General features: G+C 37.3%; 1 protein-coding gene across 10 annotated transcripts in view; it reads left to right on the top strand.

The window, feature by feature from the left end:
• The first annotated feature begins 561 nt into the window (after positions 1-561).
• The window catches only part of DOP1A (DOP1 leucine zipper like protein A), a 63,467-nt gene continuing 42,837 nt past the window's right edge, over positions 562-21,191 (top strand). For 5 of the 10 annotated variants that reach the window (XM_065833309.2, XM_071806819.1, XM_065833310.2 and 2 more), the window contains exons 1-7: positions 562-634; positions 12,529-12,720; positions 13,389-13,570; positions 15,723-15,893; positions 16,729-16,918; positions 17,491-17,589; positions 18,700-18,799. In XM_065833309.2, the coding sequence (XP_065689381.2) occupies positions 12,583-12,720; positions 13,389-13,570; positions 15,723-15,893; positions 16,729-16,918; positions 17,491-17,589; positions 18,700-18,799 (880 nt within the window). In that variant the 5' untranslated portion in view covers positions 562-634; positions 12,529-12,582. Of the gene's footprint in view, positions 635-706; positions 852-10,670; positions 10,844-12,528; positions 12,721-13,388; positions 13,571-15,722; positions 15,894-16,728; positions 16,919-17,490; positions 17,590-18,699; positions 18,800-19,560; positions 21,153-21,191 lie in introns of those variants that run through there. The other 5 variants (XM_071806823.1, XM_071806824.1, XM_071806817.1 and 2 more) reach the window with 3 other exon arrangements.

Below are 21,191 nucleotides of genomic sequence, written 5' to 3'. Positions count from 1 at the left end.
TGTGTAAGGACTTCAGCATACTAATCACAACAAATTTCATAAAATCCTAAATACAACTACTACTAATATAATCAATAATATTTTCTGAAGTACTGCCTGCCTTCCGTTTTTACGTGCACTATATTTGATGAACTATGTAAAGATTAGACAAAATCCATATATATACATAAACCCCATATTTTTATTTGCATCAGTGCACATGTCCATTTGCTCGTTTTCCCCATACATGGCAGGACTACATCATCAAGGAGGCTCGAGAAGCTCCCTCACGGACGTTCACAGCCCACGCATACTGAGCCAGCTCCTCCTCCGCATAACGCGCAATTAAAACGGCTTCCGCGCCAGCCTAGGTGTGGACAGAAACACATCGCTACGCAGGTGCGCACTCCCGTGCTGGCAAACCAACCGCCGCGACCCATCCTCCACCAAAATGTGGGCCGCTAAGCGTCGGCCGCTGCGCGTTCACGCAGCTCCGCGCCTGCTGCGCGCCTTTCAGGCCGCAGCCCGCCAGGGGGCGCGGTGTGGCGGCGCGGTGCGGGCGGGGCGGGAGGCGCGGCGCGGTGCATGCCGGGAGCTGTCAGGGCGGCGCGGGGGTGCCGGTGGCGGTCGGGCTCTTCCGGCTCGGGTCGCTCAGGTAACGCCGCTCGCCCCGGTGCCCCCCTCCTCTCCTTCCTCGTCCTCCTCCTCCCGGCGCAGGTGGGCTGTGGGCCCGGCGGCCGCTGCCCTTCTCACTCCCTGTCGCCGCTTCTGTGTTGGAGAGGGCGCCGCAGCCGAGCGGGGTCCGCCCCTGCAGCCAAGCCGGCCCTCTCCTCTCCCCTCCCCGGGCCGGGCAGCGGACACCGTCGGAGAGGGTGAGGGCCGGCCTGGGCCCGAGCTGGCCTGGGGGTGGGAGGCAGGTGCGGCGGAGCCTGGCGGCAGCGGTTAGCCTGATAATGGCTCTGCGTCAGTTAACCTGTGGCGTCTGGCTCTCCCCAGTGCCGCGCCGTGCTTTGCCCCGGGCTGGCCCCCGGAGCGCACAGTGGGCCCGGGTGGGTTTCGTGGCTGCAAAGCTTCTCTCCCTCCCCCCCCGCCGCTCCAACCCCGGCACCTGCGGCGGGCGCTGCTGGCGAGGCCTGGATTCGCGGGGGGGCTTCCTGGGGGAACCTCTTCCCGCGCGGGATCGAGCTCGGCGTTGGGCTGCCGGAGCCGTCCTGCTTTGACCTTGAGCGGATAAGGACTGTGGGCCTGTTTTGGGTCAGATTCCGGGCTGTCTGCTTGCTCGGCTGCATCAGTTGTTACGGGTGATGTTTGGAAGGATACATGGCATGTATGACTGTCCGTACTTTGTGTAGTGCAGGCTTAAATTGCATCTGTTGATGCAGGGACTGTTTTAAATCTTGTGATGGTCACTTGAAAGGCACAAATATTTGACCACTTCTGGTGTTACATGTTTTTTTAAAAGTAACATTTGCATACTTATAAGAATAACCAGAAAACCCTTAACAGTTTATCTCTTCAAGTATGCTAAAATATGCTGGATATGTGGTACAATTTTTGATGAGCTTGTTCAGGGTGACTCAACCTTTTTATTTTTGTTGTTGGTTAGCAAGAACCCTTGCACTCCAGCATCTTCTTTCTGTATGCAGTAATAGTGAATGTGTTATGGTTCTCAGGTTAACTGCATAATGTGATACCTGAATTCCAGCTATAGGAGTGTGAAGTGGTGGGAAAACTCTATCTAAATAGTGATGGGCTAGATGCTTGTGGGAAATAAGGGGCATAATATAACCTCTTTTATTTAATAGTCTAGGCTATTATAATAAGTCTTTCATTTTGTTGCTGAGCTTTGTTCTGTCTGTGTTAAATACTTATGCTGGCCTGGCTGTCAGATGTGCTTATATTTTTTTTTTGTTTGATATATTGGTAGCTTTTTAGAAACAGTCTGAAATATGGTAGTCCTTTTGCAGGTCTAATAATAGTGTGATGTCTCACTATTGTGATTATCCAAAATGTACAGTCATTTTTAATATAACGTGGATGAATGTTGTGTGGAGGAATGTCAGTTTGGAAACAGGTGGAACGTCAACAGTGTAATTCCTGGTTTTGTTTTAATTGAAATGAGAATATGTGCTTTTGGATACTAAGCAGCCTGCGAATGAGAGATGGTAAAGGAGAGCCTGTATTTCTAACTTAATGAATGTCTTACTTTCCCAGCTTGTTGGTGGCACCTGTAGTGACAGTAGATGTTTAAACAGCGTCTTGCAAAGACAAGTTATCCTATACCTTCTATTAGTGAAATGGCTCTGCATTTGAGTGGTTAATTATGTTTACATGTTAGGCCATGTTTATACTGGTAGTGCTTTTCTTGTGTAAAAATACTGGTGTTCTACGCTGACCACTAGAAATAACTCATCACATGCACAGCAAGCTACATGAGTAAGAACGCAGTCTGTCTGGTGCAAGTGGGCTCAGCCTGTGTTCTGCCATCGTTCTCCATTTGAATAAGGGGAGAATGCACATATGTGTTCATTGCTTAGTTCTTAGTTCTCTTGAACCCAGTTACTGCTGTCTACCTTCAGCATCTTCTCACTTAGCTGGGAATGACTGCTTGGGCTGGGCTGACTGAAAATACTTATTACTACTTTTTTTTTTTTCCTTTTTACTTTGGAACTGTGTTATGTTAAATATGCAGTGTGTGGAAGAGAACCAAGAAGAGGTATGAAGTATGTTGTAAAAAACCCTGGTTTGAAAATTGTTGAGAAAAGTAGGAGGTAGATAAGAGGCTAAATTAAATGATACGTGCTAAAACATGATACAGAAAAATTGAAGTAATTTATTTGTATGCACATATGTTGTCTTTCATATGAATCATTATGTTGCCCTGACTTGTAGCTGAAAAGAAGTTGAATGACAAATAGAAACAGTAAGTTATATGTTTCCCTCTGAGAACTTGAGCAGAAGAAAACTGCAGGATCAACCATTTTTCCCCAATAACTGAAACAAAAAAACACCAGATAGATTCAATAAATTATTTCACTAGTAAACACAACACTGTTTTTGCCACAAATTTTTAGTTCAGTATAAGCATAAAAGTTGTGGAAAGCTGAGGGATGGTGCTTTGCCTAATTTGGTTTCTAGTTTCATTTGTAAAAATCAAAGGGAATTTAGCCACACACTTATGTATTTTCTGGGTTGCTTCTGAGGATAAGGAGGGCAAACAAGTTTTGGTCCAGCTACCATTTTCAGAACAGTCAGAAAAGGATTCTACTGAACAAGTTCCTTTGAAATTAATCTGCAGAATATGTGAAATCAGGTGCATTGCAAAATACAACTGCGATCTAGGTAATGTGTAGGTATATGTATGGTGTATGACACTAATTCAGAATAAAACTATAGAAATGACTTGAAATTTGACGTGAATGAAGTATTATACTTCCGGGTATAATAAAAAAGGGAGTTGGACAAAGTCTTGCCTGAATGTATTTTATTAAGTGGTTACCCAAGTAAGGCAATACTAAGGACATGAGAACTTCTGACATGTTTTTGTTGAAAGAAATATCAAGGTTGTTTGGAGACAGAAACTTAAACTCACCTGAAGCTACATATTAGAATGATGGGTATGGATGAATAAAAGGCTTGTCTAAATCTTCAATTTTAAAATTACTGTGAGCAAAGTATAAATGAATAAATTATCAGGCCACCGTTTTTTGGTTTTTTTTGTTAAGTTGATAAATTCTGTGTTAAACTATGTATCAGAGTATTTAAAGAGATGTCACAATGTGAAGGTACAGCCTTACGCTGGTAGTGCTGTAAGCATAGTGTAAGACAGTGAAACTCATGTAATTCCCTTTTTTTTTTTTTTTTTGTTTGTTTGTTTGTTGGTTTGGTTTGGGTTTCTTTGTTTGGTTTGTTTGTTTGTTTTTTTTGTCTACCAAGCTGAAAAGTATCCAGAAGTTGGCAAACTCTCCTTTAAAATAAAGTGTAGTACTAACCTAGTTTTAAACATAGTCACACTTGCTTGAGTTTTTCATTGTTATGTTTGCTATGGCTTTTTGTTTATTTATTTTAACTGTATTACCATGTTAATCAGATTTATTAGTTTACTGAGAGTAAAAAATAAGCAAGAAAGTAAAAGAATACCGCAAGGTAAGACTTCTGTCAGTAAATGCTTGGAAAAGATCAGAAGAGGAGAGCTAGCTAGTTAAAAAGGAATTATTTTCAGAGATGGTATAGTGACCATTTGAAGGCACGAGGCCGAAACGTGTAAGTGAAAATAAACTATGGTTTATTTTAGAAAGCTTGTCCTGTTACTATGCTCAGGCACGTGGAGAGAAGGTAACTATTTGAAATCATGTGCTTATCAATCATTGCTCAACAGAGAGGGCAGTAGCCCCAATGCCTAGTGGGTGGGTGTGAGAGCTGTGCAGTTCTTGAGGTGCTTACAGTGGGTATGAGAGCCATGGGGTGGCTGCAGTTGCACTCTTACCAGAACATGCTTGTTTTCTCTTTGCTAATGATTTTTCCTACCTACCAAACTTGTGTCGTTATCATGGATTTAGCTCTGTCAGACAGATATCTTCCATATTCTGTTTAGAATCATCCAGACAACCTTATTTCTAATATGAAGTCTCAGGAGCTTTTTATGAAGGTGGGGAGGCTACTAGCTGCACCATGTTGCAGGTTTGATTGCGGAAAGCTGAAGAAGGCCTCATCAACCCAGGGGGCAAGCCAACCTTTTCCAGCATGGCCACAGTTTTATTTGCTCCAGGCAGCAGTAGGTGATACACTATATACAATATTTTACTTAATTTCTGAGTAAGGATCTTGTGTTTTTGTTTGGCTTGGTATCTACAAAATGACTGCTTGACTCCAGAAAGCTACATTTTATATATTAATTAAAAAAAAAGAAACTGTAACTATTACATTCTGCATTTGGGACTGTTGGGATGGCAGTCTGGAGACTGATATTATTATTATTTTTAAAATGCCTTTACCGAGGTTTAGATTTCTTTGATGGATGCATTGCTGCTGTAATTTAAATTTGGTATAAAGATGGTAACTCTGAGAGCTGAGGTGAAATGAAGTTTAAGGAGTCAAAAGTATGCAGGTTAAGTTCTAGGTGTTTGTTTTGTTTTTCTTACCTTCAGATGTGTAATTGAATTAGAGGGAAATAGTGACCAGTTCTAGATCTAGGTTGAAATATTGGTTGTTCAAATACAAGTGGTCAAAAAAGGGAAGAAGGGGACATGAAAAGTAATTGTAAGTGAGCATTGAAAGATACCCACAAATTCAAAGCAGCATTTTCCCATTTTTCTCGGTTGTTATTATTCTGACTTAAATTGCCATCTGTTTTTTAATAAGACATGGTAGATATTTTGCATAGTTTAAAATAAGAAGCATGGATATCTGGAGTTTTGTTGATTTTTAGATGTAAAATGTATGCTGATGAAGTTATAACACAGCAGGTAGATAACTTGCAAATCACTTGTTGCTAGAAAGAAAAAAATATGGGAAAATATTATTTTAGGAAGAAGAAAATATTTTCAGTAAATGGTTGACCTGAGTTGTAGCAAAGATGCAAATCATCTTTCATTTACTGAGTGACATAAGTTAAGATCTGTGAAATGTGAACCTTTGATCTCAAGATGAATATGATGTTCTAAAAGTAGAGACTTTAGCATAAGATTCCAGTATTCGTGTAGTGCATGAGGACTTATCTCTGGAAAATGTCTGTTATACTGAGTATCGTCACATTGCACATTGTCACTTGAAACCTCTGCTGTATGGCACTGCAATGCTTTCGTTGGCTAGTACGTATTTAGCTTGTTCTTTTTTTTTTTTCAGATTTTCTGAATTAATTTTTAACTGTTAGATGTGGGTAATTATCTGGCATTAAGTCAAGGATTATTTTGACAGCGGAAGCCTTTTATTTCTCTGTTACAGCAATGCTTGGAGATCCCTGTAGTGAACCGGGCTGCTTTTTATCTGGTACTTTGCCACAAGCAGTAGGACAGTCATGAGTGTGCAGGCACAGTGCACCAGGGCTGGAAGAAAAGGAATCAGTAGTGTTCTCTTGATAGGTCTGGAATCAAAATAAAAATTTCAGTCTAGTATATCAAACTGTTTTGTAGTCCACATATTATATATTGAAAAGCAGTGAATAGAGAAGTTGATTACTAAGAAGGCTTGTTGTACATTCCTTATGAATTTTTAAGCTTGTTACTTGTTCCTCTTTATGAACTCATGTCTGGTGTAAGCCAGACTTTGGAATACCATAAAACGACAATAGCAGAAAGAACATTTTACATACCTTATTTATTTCCATCAGACTATGTTCAGTGGTAGACTTACAGTTTAATTCCAGTCACCTTTCTTCTGTGGCTTCCTGCATATCCAGAAGGAGAAGTGTACTTAGTTACTTCTTACTGATGATTTGTTTTTAGTGTTGTAATAAACATATTTTGTAGATCCTAAAGCCAGGAGGGAGCACATCCACCTGAGTACCTAATCTGACCTCTGTAGTACAAACTGTGGGTTTTCACTCATTTAATTCTTGTTTGAATGAGAATCGCTCTCAGGAAGTTGCCAGTATGGGCAATGCACAGATTGTTAAGCTGATTTAAATCAGTTTTGATATGGAAAGGAATTTGAACACCTAAAGCAATGCCTTTTTTTTTTTTTACTGTGGAAAAATGTGATAAGCTGTTTCCACTTGTGAAATTTGATTGGGTATTCATAAAACAAAATCTTACTAAGTGCTTTATACTGTTGCAGGATACTAATGAAATAATGGAAAATTATAGTTAACTATACAATGTATTTTTTGTTTGTTTGTGTAATATGTGTATATATGTATTTTAATATTTCATTACTGTATTGAATAGCAGTTGGCCAAAATAACACGGTCAAATGGTTCTTATTCTTCAGAAGACATTAGAGATGGCTCTTTGAAAAATTCTGAAATAAGAGGGCTCTTTAGAAAGTATATTTAGAAATAGAGTAATTAGCTGTAACTGGAAAATTATTGTTGATAGAAGAATATATGTATTTCCAGCATTTGTTTTTTTATCTTAAGAGAGTAGCCTGGGATTTGCAGTATTTATTTTGCTGTTAATGCTTTTAAATGCTTCTGAGGGGAAGCAAAGCATAACAAATTACCAAATGACAAGGCTTCTGTTTTCCATGTATTCAAATCTGTTTGTATTAAGTCTATTTAAATACAAATGTGTTTCTGCAGTTACCAGCTTGGTATGTGGGCACTGTACACAGCTTGAAAAGGAAAAAAAAAAGTTGTTTTTTTTTTCTCATCTGCTTTTTAATTATCTATTAGTTCTTTCATTGTATGTCTTATAGCCATACTTGAAACCGCAAACAGTTTTAGCAAAGTCTTGAAATATTACAAAGCTGAAACTGACGAATTCAAAGGGAGCAAGTTTGTGAGCTCAGGTTCTTGCAGTACTTGGGACAAATCTGCTGGAGAGAGTCCAGCGCAGGGCAACAAAGATGATTAAGGGAGTGAAGCATCTCCCTTATGAGGAAAGGCTGAGGGAGCTGGGTCTCTTTAGTTTTGAGAAGAGGAGACTGGGGGGGGTGACCTTATTGATGATTACAAATATATGAAGGGTGAGTGTCCCAAGGATGGAGCCAAGCTCTTCTTGGTGACAAGCAATGATAGGAAAGGGGTAATGGGTTCAAACTGGAACACAAGAGGTTCCACTTAAATTTGGGAAGAAACTTCTTCTCAATGAGGGTAACAGAGACATTCATACTCTGGAGACATTCAAAACCCGCCTGGACGCCTTCCTGTGTGACCTCATCTAGGTGTTCCTGCTCTGGCAGGTGGATTGGACTAGATGATCTTTTGAGGTCCCTTCCAATCTATCATTCTGTGATTCTGTAAATCTTTACAATTCTTGAAGTGAAATAATGTACTCGCATTTGTGTTATGCACCGACCTTGACCTGTACCAGAAAGCAACCATTTCAGTATTGTAGATTGGTGTGAAGTGAACAAGTGGAGCAATTCTGAGGCCTGAAAAACATAAGAGTGGAACAATAGTGAATTAAACCTGAAGAGGAGCTTTGGGGTACAACAGATACTGGAGAGCTTATGAATGTTTGGGAAGTCTTGTGACCTTGTGATGAAAGCTGCTTTTATTGAATAAGTGCTGATGAAGCTGCTGTTCTTCTCAATTGAGTTTCTTTAGCTTCAGTGAAAACCATTTAGAGACTCTTAAAGAGGTTAATAGTTTGTGTTGATGTGAGACAGAAGGGTCTGACGCACATGAGTTGTGATGGATGAGCATTTGCTGAAGAAAACAGCTGTAGCAGCATCATCTTAACCCAACATCACCTGGGTGATGAAGGGAATTGGAGTCTACCCTGTGAACACACCATACACAAGCCTCAGGAAAAGGAAAGTCACAGTCCAGAGTAATGGCTTGCTTTGTTGAAGTCATACTCAAAGACTACAGGCATCTGGGTATATCCAGAATTGTGTGGTATCTGGTGTCTGATCCCCATGAGAAAGTGAAGTAAGTGTCAAGACCTACTTTTGCAATCACTTGTGATTTAATTGTGATTTTATGAAATAGTTTGAAAATGCATAACATTTCTTAGGTAGTTCCTTCCTCATTGATAATAAGCCTTCTACTCAGACACTCTCATTGCCTTTTTGTCATCCATTAAAAAAAGGCATGGTCATCTAATAGGTTGATGGTAACCCAGGTCCAGACTCAAGGGATTGGCTAAACTGTTGATTTGAGAAGCTTGTTTTATCTCGTTGGAGTATGCCAAACTGGAAAAAAACACACAAACAAACAAACAATGAAATTGAAGGATGATGATCTTCATACTTTTGTTTAAAAAGAGAAATAAATAACATGCCATTGAAAGCTGGCACTTACGCTAAATGGTGATTGTACAATGGCAAGATGGATGTTTTATCCTTCGTGCTGTTTGATGGTGAGGCAAAACCTACTGGTTTTCAATGATTTTGATGTCTCAAATTAGTAGTAAACAATGGAAGAATAAAGGTATGATACTTATAAAGAGATAAACGTTACTAAGATTTACAAATGTATTGAAGTATAGTGCTGTAAAATAAAATCTTAAGTCTGCAGTTTTATTATAGAAGAAAACAGAAAAGTATCAGTAAGGATACATGATAGAAATGAGAAAAGATGAAAAGCTATATTTTTAGAATGTCTTCAGGCTGAACAAAAAGTAAATCTTGTGGGAGAAGTATATTTTTATATATGAGAGCTAATAAAAATGGACATTCTTGTAGTTTTAATGATCTTAGAATAAAAATAGTGCCAGGTTTATAAAAATAATACATTATATTTATATAGTATGTGTATCCTTGGCTTATTATGGTTACTGATATGATTTGGAAGATATATTGTTTAAAATAGAGAATCTTAATTGTGGGGAAAATATACAAAAATTATTTCTCTCCCAGTAACCTCAAGCAATATAAAACTTATTGTTTTTTAGAAAGAAAAATGAGACTACAACAATAGAGCGGTGAAAAAAACAGTATGCTTTTTCTTCACTATGCAAAACTTTGTAATGATTAAAGTTGCTGCTAACACATAGGTAAAGGTAAATATCAATTACAGGACTAGAGTAAGTCTATTAGTATCAGCCGGCGTGTGATAGACTCATCTAAAAGCATAGATTATTCAGTCGAAGTTGTTCACGTTTTTTGTTTTCAAATAGGAAGAAAATATTATGATCAGTTTAAGTCCAAAGAAAACTGCCTGTTTAGCCCTGTGTTCCTGCTGGTTTTGTGTAACCTTTGATAATCCTGAATCTGTCCACTCTCAGCTTGCAAGTTTTTCAGGCCCTTGAGGAAGACAGAGCCCTGTTTCCACTCTTGTCATAAGTGATTGCATTTATGCTTCAGCTGGATACAAAAAAAGGGATGATGATGCTTTTTTCACTCAGAAAGCATTATCCAGTGTGTCAAGTTCTTTCCCCATCTTTTGTGCCTGGAAAAATGAGAATTGTGCTACTTTTGTATGTTGGTCCTTTCTTCTTTTGAAGTGTTAGTACTTTATTTTGCTTTTGGAGATCAGACATTGGCTATTGTGCCACCATCTCTTTGGGAAATCTGTTGCCATTCTGCAACTTTTTCAAAGCAAACCTGATATCTTATGGACTTAATCCAAAGAAGGGTGGTTATTATAAAACAAGGCCCATGAGATACTTTTTGAACTAAAAAGTGTTATCTAAGTGCTTTATGCCAGCGCAGTATCGCAAGAATCTCGATTTGGCACCCAGAATATGTTTTTTAAATAATGGTTTTCATTTCTGTTCTGCCTTGGAGACAATCTGTCATTATTAGTCTGCCATCAGAATCTAGACTGCAAAAGGTTTGTAGTTATTGACATTTTTATTCACTTCTACTACCCCAGCTCTTTTTCTGCCTTTTGTCCATAACTATATGCTTCTCTTCTTGTGTTTCTTCTTTCTTAAAAATTCCCTTACGATGCTGAGAAACCCGGAGATGATCAATATGAGGAGAAACATAATAATAAGGATAAAGAAATGAATAATCCAGAATTTTGACCTGGAGTGGTGGTGGACTGTCTGACCAAAACAACACTTCCCTGATATTCTTCTAGCACTTAATCCTCTCAAGCTTCATTGTTTTAAAACTGGGTTCTTTTCAATTTATCTTCATAGGCACATGCTAATCAAAGGAACGAAAATGAGGGAGCAAAAAATCTACTAGGGCACTTCGTGGTAAACTTGACAAGATTATGATCACAAAATTTTGAGCTTGATCTACTCCTGTCTTTATTTGGAGATGTCGGAGTACGACTTTCTTCATTTTTAAGTTTTGGAGTGCTGAAAAGGTAAAACAGTATTGATAGTGACATAGTTTGCAGCTTTGGGGGTTGTTCCAAGAACATGGCAAGGAACCAGCTTTCAGGTAGCTGAAAATATTGAGTCACCAGTGCTAGGGTTTGATGTTCAGTCAGTGGTAACTCCTTATGAGGACTGTTGATGAAGTTATTTTGGGCAGAGACACTATTTGAAGGGAGGAATGGATATAGTACAAGTCAAATAAAGATTTTTATGCGTCCATATAAAATATTTTAAATTGATCGTATATGATAAAAGGCAGAAGAATGTTGATGGTTTTGGTGCATCTTGCACAACTGGGGGATTGGACTAGATGACCTCTAAAAGTCCCTTCCAACACAAACTATTCTATAATTCTGTGATTACCTGAAGTGATAAAAGTTGAATTGTTAATCTTTTCTGATCCAAAAACACTTGAACTTTTTCCTGAGCAAAATTTAAAAATGAGTCTTTTTATTATCTCCATCAACTGTAGAACCATCAGAAATCAAAATGTCACTATTTCTGTTAATTCTTCTGCTCTATTTTTTCATAGGCATTTTGCATTTCAGGCAGTCCTGCTCCTCTGTCATATTGCTGCTCACTGGGAAAAGGGGCCAATGAGACATGTTTTCCAGACACTTTGGAAGGGCTCACTGAAGCCACTCTTTTCATGTGGCTCTTATTTATCATACCTGGTAGACAGTCTGGTGAATGTAGCCTCTTTATGTATGTTCCATGGTTGTTGGTATTTTTGTTTTTGATTGTGGGTTGGTTGGTTGGTCTACCATGCTTCAACCTGTGCTGCACAGAGTTGTCTTCCTTGACCCCAATTAAAAGTGTCACAAAGCTGCCTTTTACAGGCTTGCTACAATAGGATTTCCTATTATAGGTTATAATTGCTTGGGGTTAAAGTAGCTTTAAAAGCATATTGCTTCTTTTAATTATGATTTAATATCATTAAATAAATGGTGTATGACCTATAAAAGTATGAGGTGGTGTTTTTGGAACTGCAATATCTTAATTATAATTACTTGGTGTACACTACCATATGATGAAAATATATAGAGCAAATTGCAAAAGCCTTTGATTACAGAACACTAGTAAACATATACTTTTGTTGTCTGTGGGTGATGATAATGTACAAACAAAGTAGAGTTGCATTGCTGAATTAGAATACCAGGTCTTGTGGAAAGAAGTGTTGGTGCATGAAAGTGTTCTTGAATACGGTGTGACTCTTGTATGTGTCCTACATTCCTGTCTTCTGCCTGGAAGTGGGGCAGAAACATTGGTGTCTTCTGTTCTCAGAAGGGCCGATTTGTGGAAAGGTGGGGTCTTCTACTGGTGAACCCAGAGGAGGAAAAAAAGAAAATAAAAACATTCCTTTGTTTCATTGTTCAGGATAAACAGAGGGGCAGGACATGAACTTTTTAGGTTTGGGGTTTTTTGGGGGGTTTGTTTTGGTGGTGGTGTTTTTGTTTGTTTTAAACAGGACTTGATTACAAGTATACATTTGGATGTGTGAAGTATTTGTGTGCAGTATCTTAACTTCTGTGTAAATGGCTGTAAACTGATTTCGGAGTATTTCTTAATGCCTTTGAGGAAAATATAGTGCTTTTTGAACAAATTTTTTTTTTTTTTTTAATACCATGTATATGGAAACAATTGTTTCAGGGTGGTTTTGGTTTTTGAACAGGTAATGTCTGTACATGAATTGCAAGTTACTCTCTAGTGGGGACACCGTGGGAGGATGAACACGGAAGAGCTGGAGCTACTGACAGATTCCAAATACAGAAACTATGTTGCAGCTGTTGACAAAGCACTGAAAAACTTTGAATATTCCAGTGAATGGGCAGATTTAATATCGGCACTTGGAAAGCTAAACAAGGTATGCTTAGCAGGTGCTCTTGGAAAAGATCCAGGAACTAACAAAGGGTACTGATGTTGAAATACAGAAGCACAAGGATCTAGCAGTCTAATATTCTTGCAAATATTTTAACAGTCTGAGCCAAATGTTGGGTGTGTGCAAGGAACAAACAAATCAAATGCCTTTTTAAGATTTACAGTTGAACCCTTTGTAATTGTAAGTAAAGGGAAAAGTTATTTACATTTCCAGCGGGGAAAAAAATGCAATGCCTCTTTTATTACTAGCATTTACTGCTAATCTAATTCAGTGTTATTGTAATAGCGTGAAAAATAGTAGCCAGTATAAATATGAGCGATATTTTTATGAAATTATTTGTTTTAACAAATTGAGAGAGTCATTTTTTGTCTTCAAAAGGATAAGTAAAATGAAATGGACAATCTGTAAGTAAGGAGCTCATTGCAAGGGAAGTTTTAAATGCCTTGGCAGTTTCATCTATAGAAAGTGTACAAGTGAAAGGCATTGCAAAGAAAAAGCTACATGATACATCGTAAACTTTTTTTTTCCTTATATTGTAGCCTAGACATGTGTTGTGACTTACTTACTGACCATATTCAGGAAGTCATTTGTGAAATGTGCATTTGATGTTTAACTTGTCTTACGCTGTTTTTCTTAATGTGTTGATTTATCAGGTACTACAGAACAACGCAAAGTACCAGGTAGTACCAAAAAAGCTGACAATAGGCAAGCGCTTAGCACAATGTCTTCATCCAGCCTTGCCGGGAGGGGTTCATCGGAAGGCACTTGAAACATATGAGATCATTTTCAAAATCATTGGACCCAAACGTCTGGCCAAAGATCTTTTCCTCTACAGGTATAATAGTTTTAACAACTGCATTCCAGTTGCATAGTTGAGATACTTTTGGTTTCCTGCAATTTATATTAATAATATTGCTTTGCTACATAGGAAGAATCAAGCAGTTTCTTTCTCTGATGTTACTGGTGCTTGTGTAATACGCTTCTCCTGAATATTGTGTATCAGAAGATAAACAGATCACCTAATCTTTTCTTAGGAGCAAACTGTAGTGCTAGAAACCCTGGAATTTGTTATTTCTTCATTGAAATAAACAAAGTTTTTTGCATGTTTTATGGTATGTAAAGTAATTGAAGTGTCAGCGATTATTTCAATGTATTCACATTACAGTTTTCTATTGTAATTTAAGTACTATTGGAAAATAATTTGAGTATAGTTTGTGCCAAGAAACTTTCTCTTCCAAGCAATTAGATCAACAGAAATATTGTCTGTTTTGTTCGAATGGGAGGCAAGTACAAACTGTTTCTCAGGCTCTAGAACTGGTGATAATGAAAAGGAAAGATAACCTTGAAAAGTAAAGGTAGGGAAATATGCTGATTCCCAAACCTCCGGTTTTGGCTGGGTGGGGAGGGCAAGACATTATGCTGTTTATTATGTAAGGCACAGGCATATCTGTATACACACAGTCATGCATGGTTCTTATTCTTTAGCTATCCCTAAAGATTAAAATTCCATCAGTTTGAGAAACGGTGAAATAAAGTAGAATTCTGTTTAGATAGCAAAGGTGTTTATTAATGCTTGGAAATAAATTGTATGCCTTAATATCAGCTGTTCTGTCTTGCATTGTCAAGATGATTAGGTACAGTTACATTTGGTGAGAGGGTGGAGGGGAGTGTCTCAGTTTGGTGTTTCCACGTTTTTAAAGATTCTTTGAAACCATACCTTATGTTTTTTCTTTGTGCAGTGTTTCAGTAGCTGCAATATCTTGTTAACAATAAGTTCTAGGACAGTAGAAAATGCTACCTTGTGTAATGTAACTAAAAGCCATTGTTACTGATGCTTGGGAGAAGACTGACACTCGCATTAAGGCGTTATCAAAGATTCCAGTATTTTTCATGAAAGCAGAATGACAATGCCCGAACATCAAATGCTGAAGAATGAGCAGCCTTACAAAGAAATGCTGTGGGACAGTGTGCTGTTTATTGAACAAAAAGACATTTTCTGCAGAAAAAAAGCAACCAATTGACAACGGCAAAATAATAGTTCTTCAAGACAGATAAAGGCAAAAAAAATCTTTCCAAAGTACAAAAATGTTTGTAATTTTTTTTTCCTCCTGTAGCATGGGTAACATTGTATCCACATTTTTTAAAAAATAATAGATTTGTAGGTTTCTATTTTAAGACCTTTGTCTCCAAGTTACCTTTTTTACTGTTCTTTCATTTTATTCTTTGTGTGTGTTAAGGGTCTTCTGGCCTGAGTCTTCAGTGCTTTTGAAGATTGCGGTTGTTTTAACCTGCCTTTGATTATTGGTACTGTTTGTAATAATTTATGATACTTAGTAACAATAGTAAAAATATTTTTAGTATGCAGGTAACTTCTCCTTAGCTGGTCACATTTGTAACTTTTATGAACTTACATTCAAATTACTCAAAACATGCCTCAAATATTTAAAATCCTTTAAATACTGGATCATGAACAGTGGGTTTACTGTTAGTTTGAGAATCTGTTTTCAGACTTAAATTCTGAAGTAAGCATGTACTTTGTTGCTGCTTAACAGTATAAATGTCTTTAAATTATCTTTAGGTTACGTGGTGAAGTAAAACATAATTATTTCTCTTTTTTTTTTACAGAAAAGTATTTCTGTAAATTTCCTCAGATATTCTCATCCATTTTTGGTTTTTCTTAAGTGCAAAGACTGTGTATTATTTTAAAATCTATTTTCCATTGTGATGTAGTTCAGCATGGGCAAAATTAGCATTTTTGTCTTGCAGAGATGTTTCTGTTTTTTCGTATTTGTTTTCTTGGTGAAAGACAGTCAGTCTGTCAGTCAGGAAGGCAGTCATGTTGTGTGGTGGTCTACACCTGTGCAAAATTCTAAGATAAAAACCTGGTACTTATGACTACACTGGACATGCCTGTAACATCTTAAGATATAAATTAAATCATCTCACATGAGAAGCTTCATAAAACATCTAAAATTTATTTTTCACAGTTCTGGACTATTTCCACTCCTTGCCAATGCCGCTATGTCCGTCAAGCCAACATTACTGAGTCTGTATGAGATCTATTATCTCCCTTTGGGGAAAACCTTAAAACCAGGACTGCAAGGCCTGTTAACTGGGATTCTGCCTGGGTTAGAGGAAGGGTCAGAGTATTATGAAAGGTAAGGATATATGTTAATGATATATATTAGTAAGGTGATATGCTTGATTTTATTTTTTTTTTTCCTGCAACTTTTCATTAAATATTCCTAAGTAGACTTAGTCTTGTATGTCCGTTTCTTTTGCCAAGTAGCAAATGATAGGACAAAAATGGTCTGAGGTTGCACCAGGAGAGGTTTAGATTGGATATTAGGAAAAATTTCTTCATGAAGAGGGTTTGTGAGGCACTGGAACAGGCTGCCCAGGGAAGTGGTGGAGTCAACATCCCTGGAGGTGTTTAAAAGGCATTTAGATGAGGTTCCTAGAAACATGGTTTAGTGCTAGAGTTAGGTTATGCTTGGACTCAATGATCCTGAGGGTCTCTTCCAATCAAAATGATTCTATGATTACTTGTGCTTAAAAAATTGTGGTATTTTTATGTCCTGTTATTGCCAGAAGTGCTCAGTGCAAGGAATGAGAGGGCAAAAGCTATTTGCTTGATTCCTCAGTAGCTGTGCTTTCCTCTTGTCTCTCTGCAACCTCTGTCTGTAGCAACAGTTGGCTTTAAGTAGCAGGTGAGGAAGTTATTTGGCTTTTTGAACGTAAGGAGCACATAAGGTGAAGCTGGGGGCAGGTAGAAGTATTTTGCAAGCCAGATTGCCCCCCATGTTTGTTAGTTGGATCATTTTGTTCAGGCTGCATTGCAAGGTTCAATGTATAGTTGGGGTTTCTCTTGACCTCTCAAAAGAAAGTTTTGACCTTCTTGTAATGATTTGCTTATATATTTATTAAAACTGAGGGTAGGGACAAGGGCTGTGATGCATGCCCTAATTCAGCTGACTTGATTTTATTCTGCAGAACAAACACGCTGTTGGAGAAGGTTGCCTCGGCTGTGGATCAGTCAGCTTTCTACAGCGCTCTCTGGGGCAGCCTCCTCACCAGCCCCGCCGTTCGCTTGCCTGGGATCACCTATGTCCTCTCCCACTTGAACAGGAAGCTTTCAATGGAGGATCAACTCTACATAATTGGCAGTGACATTGAATTAATGGTAATTTTTTTTGGAACAAGAACAACATTGCTGTTACTTATTTATATAATAATATAATTCTAGGCGATCTAGATGTCTTCTCTGTCTTTGAATATAGCCTTTGAAGAGATTAAAATGCATGTTTGTTTATTGTAGCTCAAATCAAACTGATAGCTTTGTGCATGATAGGTGTTGCAAAGCTGAGTTAGTGTTTCAGAAGGGTTTAGGTTTTGTATAAAACTTTCCATTCAGGAGACACTTCAGGTAAAAGTGGTTGAGTTATGTCATATTGTTTGAAAAATATATAGAGTATGATTTTGTCTTTTAAACTTTAGATATTCATTGGTAATATAAAAAGTCAAAAGCTTAATGTTTGTGTAGTTCAGGGAACCTATGTTGATTATATGTTTCTTCAGTGGTGAAACATTTTCCTATTTTATCTTGTTTAATTATTCAAAATTTTAAAATAATAACTTAATAATAACAATTATGAAATTATAATCATCTGTTCTTATTTTGTGAGTGTTCTTTTATATCTACCTTCTTAAAATAATACAGTAAGTAACTATTTTGGGGGTCTGCTGTTACTTCAGGTGGAAGCGGTAAGCACATCAGTGCAAGATACCAGTGTTTTAGTACAGAGGAGCACGTTGGACCTTATCCTTTTTTGTTTTCCGTTCCACATGAGCCAGGTAGGTTATTAAGATGAGAGTACTGATTGTATTATGCTCCTTAAAGCTGTAGCAGTCTTTAGTCTTTGTTAATGATTTTCTCCAAGCTTGAACAAGAGTCATATGTAACAGTTTCTCTGATAGGTTTGGCTATTCACATGTCATGATCTCTGTCCTGCTTTTTAACTTGATGTATTAACTTTGAAGTTAACCTGAGCTTCTGAATATGCAAACCCAATATAAATTATGATGTTCAGCTTATGCAGAAGCTTTTAATTTGCTTTAATTTGATTATAAAACAAATTATCTGTTCATGTGCAAGTTTCCAATTCTAAGTGTTCAAAAGCAGCAAAAGTTAATCCTCTTAGCATAACTGATTCAGAACACTGGAGAATTGAAAATGATTATTGGTTTTGCGTGAGTAGTTAGCCCTAGCAGTAGTGGGAGACAGACATTACAACTTCTAGGTAATTTTTTTTGGACTGCATTTATTATTAGCCCCTTTCTATTTTTAAATGATTCGGGATTTATTTCACTTTGGGAGGAAAACTTATACAAGGTCAGTTCTCACCTTGTTAGAACTTATGGAAAACCTGCGCTTTCCTGTAAAAAGAACCATGTTCTTGCTTGTAGAAATGGTTTGTTCATATTTGTCAGTTACTATAGGAATACTTGAAGTGTCTCTGTTAAGATTCTAGAATGGAGAAATTATCGATACAGCCTTTATTTTTAATATTAAGACTTACGCAAACATTTAAAGTAGTGAGAGATTCAAAGGTACTTAAAATTCGTCTGTGTGATGGGTTTTTTTTTTGTTTGTTTGTTTTTAAAGTGGATTTTAATTGAATTTGCTCCCAGGGCTTTTGTCCAATAAACGAAGTGTCTTGTAACAAAAATGAGCTGCTAACGCAGTCAAGTATTTTTTGCTGTTCCTAAAGGATGCATGCTGTTGCAAAGTGTCTGTTCCAAATAATGATCATATTTTGGTTTCCTAAGAGCAAGATTGTTTTCTTGTACTATTCTGAATTCAGAAATGTCAGAACACTAAATTAACTGTTTTAGTGCACATTAAGCTGCTAGCATAGAAAAAGCATTACTTTTCATAGTTAATCATGCTTCTGACTTCTTCAGGCAACACGTCCAGACATGATCAGAATTTTGTCAGCAGCACTTCATGTAGTACTGCGCAGGGATATGTCACTCAACCGAAGGCTTTATGCGTGGCTTCTGGGTAGGTTTGTATTTCATTTCATTATTGTCTAACAGTGGAGGAAGGATTGTATAATCATTTGAAGTATTTTACCATATTGTGGAGAAAGCTTTTTTGGAAAAATGAGATGCTTAATTTGTATAATAAAAATGCACAGTTTGTCTCTGTGTATATAAAAGATGAAGAATGTAATGCTGGAACGCTTTCTTGTTGTATAAATTATTGGTACATTTTCCTGCAGCAGCAATTACAGACCACATTCAGGAATAGAGCCTGGTGCACTACACAGGCATAAACAGACACTAAAAGGCAACTTATGTCTTCCTAAACACATAAAGTGAAAAAATCAGAACAGGCATTATAGAGTGTAAATGGCAGTTGGAACATAGCAGCATGGAAGGGATGAAAATAAAAACATGTTGAAAAATGTTGGAGACTTGAGCATGCAAATTCTAAGCTTCATTAGATATTTGCATGATGGAATTAACAAATCACCAATCACTGATGTTATCCATGCAGCTAGAACATTATTTCAATACCTTTTGGTGATAAAAATTGATCAGTGATGGGATGCATACTTTTACTTCTACCAAATGACATTATCAATAGAATACCCATTTAATTTTTCTTTTATATAAAACCAGCATGTAATCAGAAGAGAGTAGCAGAAAATAATCACTATTTAGAAGACTCTTAACTATTTAGGGACTATTCAGAAAACTAGAAATTGGAAAACTTTGGGAAACATTTACTCTTATTCAACTGTATTACTTTAAGGAAATTAAGCCAGTGGTCACATGAAACTGGCCTGTTACTCTTCAAAACCACTTTCAACCCACTTTGAGAGAAGCTGAGATCTCTGACATCTCTCATGCCACAGAAACTGGAGCCTGAATGAAGAGACATGTTTTTTATACTTGAGGGGAAGACTTATGGACTGCTGTGACCTTTCTTTGTTTGGCTTCCCAGCTCACCAGCAAGCACAGATGTGCTACCCACGACCCTTCCCAGCAGCTCTTGCACCTTTCCCAGCTGATAGTTAAAGCATCAGAGGCAGGTGGCCTGTGGGTGATTGGGGAGCAAGGGAATAAGTAAAGGGACAGGAGGGAGGACTGATGTTACCAAGGGATGAAGTCAGCAGCAGTTTTTTGCATGAGGGGGTTGGTTTTTTGCTGTAGATGTTACAGGGATTTAAAGGATAAATATATAAAAAAAATCCTGACTTCTTTAGTTAGGCATTTCTCAAGACAGTCTTGCAAATTACTCATCTTTCAAAGAAAGATAATGAAATGCACTGTCACGCTCCGTACCTACATTTTCCAATTAAGGGAAAACACAATTTCCAGATTAAACACTGCACTAATGTTTTATCTACATTTGGTGGATTAGGTATGTGTTTTTGCTGACATTGAAAAGTATATTTTATGTTTAAAATATCATGCTGTTTTAGTTGTGGAACCTTCTTCTACAGCTAGTGCTTCTCCTTGCTGTATATTTCGACATACTTTCTGGAAATATAGCTTGTTTTTCTTTTGTCAGTCTGCTGCATTTGTATTACCATTATATTTTACTCCTAGTATAAAACAGTGCGGGTGGGAGGGGGTGTCAGTTATGCTAGAAGACTCTCTGACATCTGATAGTCTCTGTGACATTATTTAACTGTAGTGGTAGCTTTTCCTTCCTATTGTTTTGTAGCTGGGAGTGGTCTATTAATGTTCTCTAGGCATATCTTTAAATCCAGGTTAATGTAACCATTGTTAACAGTCATTTTAAGTTGCTGCTAAAGGACATTTGTCTTCTCAGTCTTTCCTTCTATTTTTGTCGCTTGGGGACAAAACCTATCGAAAATGCTTATGTGAAATGGTTTGATATCCTGACTGACTTGTTGATTTCTTTTTGTTAATTATATTTTTCTTTAAGCCTTTTTTTCTGTAGAATAAAAATCTGCTTAGAAAAGTTACAAACTTACAAAACCAAGGTCTGTCTACTTCATGTATTTTTGAATAACAAAGTTGATTTTGTTTGTTATGACTGATATTGTCTCTAAGTGCCTTTGTCATCTCGGCATGGTTTTGGTGACCATATTTTTATATTTAAAATTTTGAATTTTGTGTTTTGATGATAATATCAATATTGAAATGTTTTTGTGGGACAAGAGGTTGGTTTTTTTTGAAGATACTCTAGGACTGTGTGGTTTGTGCACTGTTTGCAAACATTTGTTTTGTACAAGAAGTAATTTGATTAATAATGATGCATAAAACTAAAGTTTGTAATTTCTGAGCAAAGTCATTTGTATGGAAGTATTACTTAGTTTCCTGTATTAAACTCTATAAAATCATCTTTCTCTTGCCAACATAACTTGGACTTCATCTTGGTAAGTTATCAGTGCTAGTGTGTTGATTTCTAGTTTAAA

The sequence above is a fragment of the Patagioenas fasciata genome, chromosome 3 (assembly GCF_037038585.1).
Source record: "Patagioenas fasciata isolate bPatFas1 chromosome 3, bPatFas1.hap1, whole genome shotgun sequence".
NCBI lineage: Eukaryota > Metazoa > Chordata > Aves > Columbiformes > Columbidae > Patagioenas > Patagioenas fasciata.
Note: the sequence above shows the minus strand (reverse complement) of the source record. Positions and strands in the feature narration are given on the sequence as shown.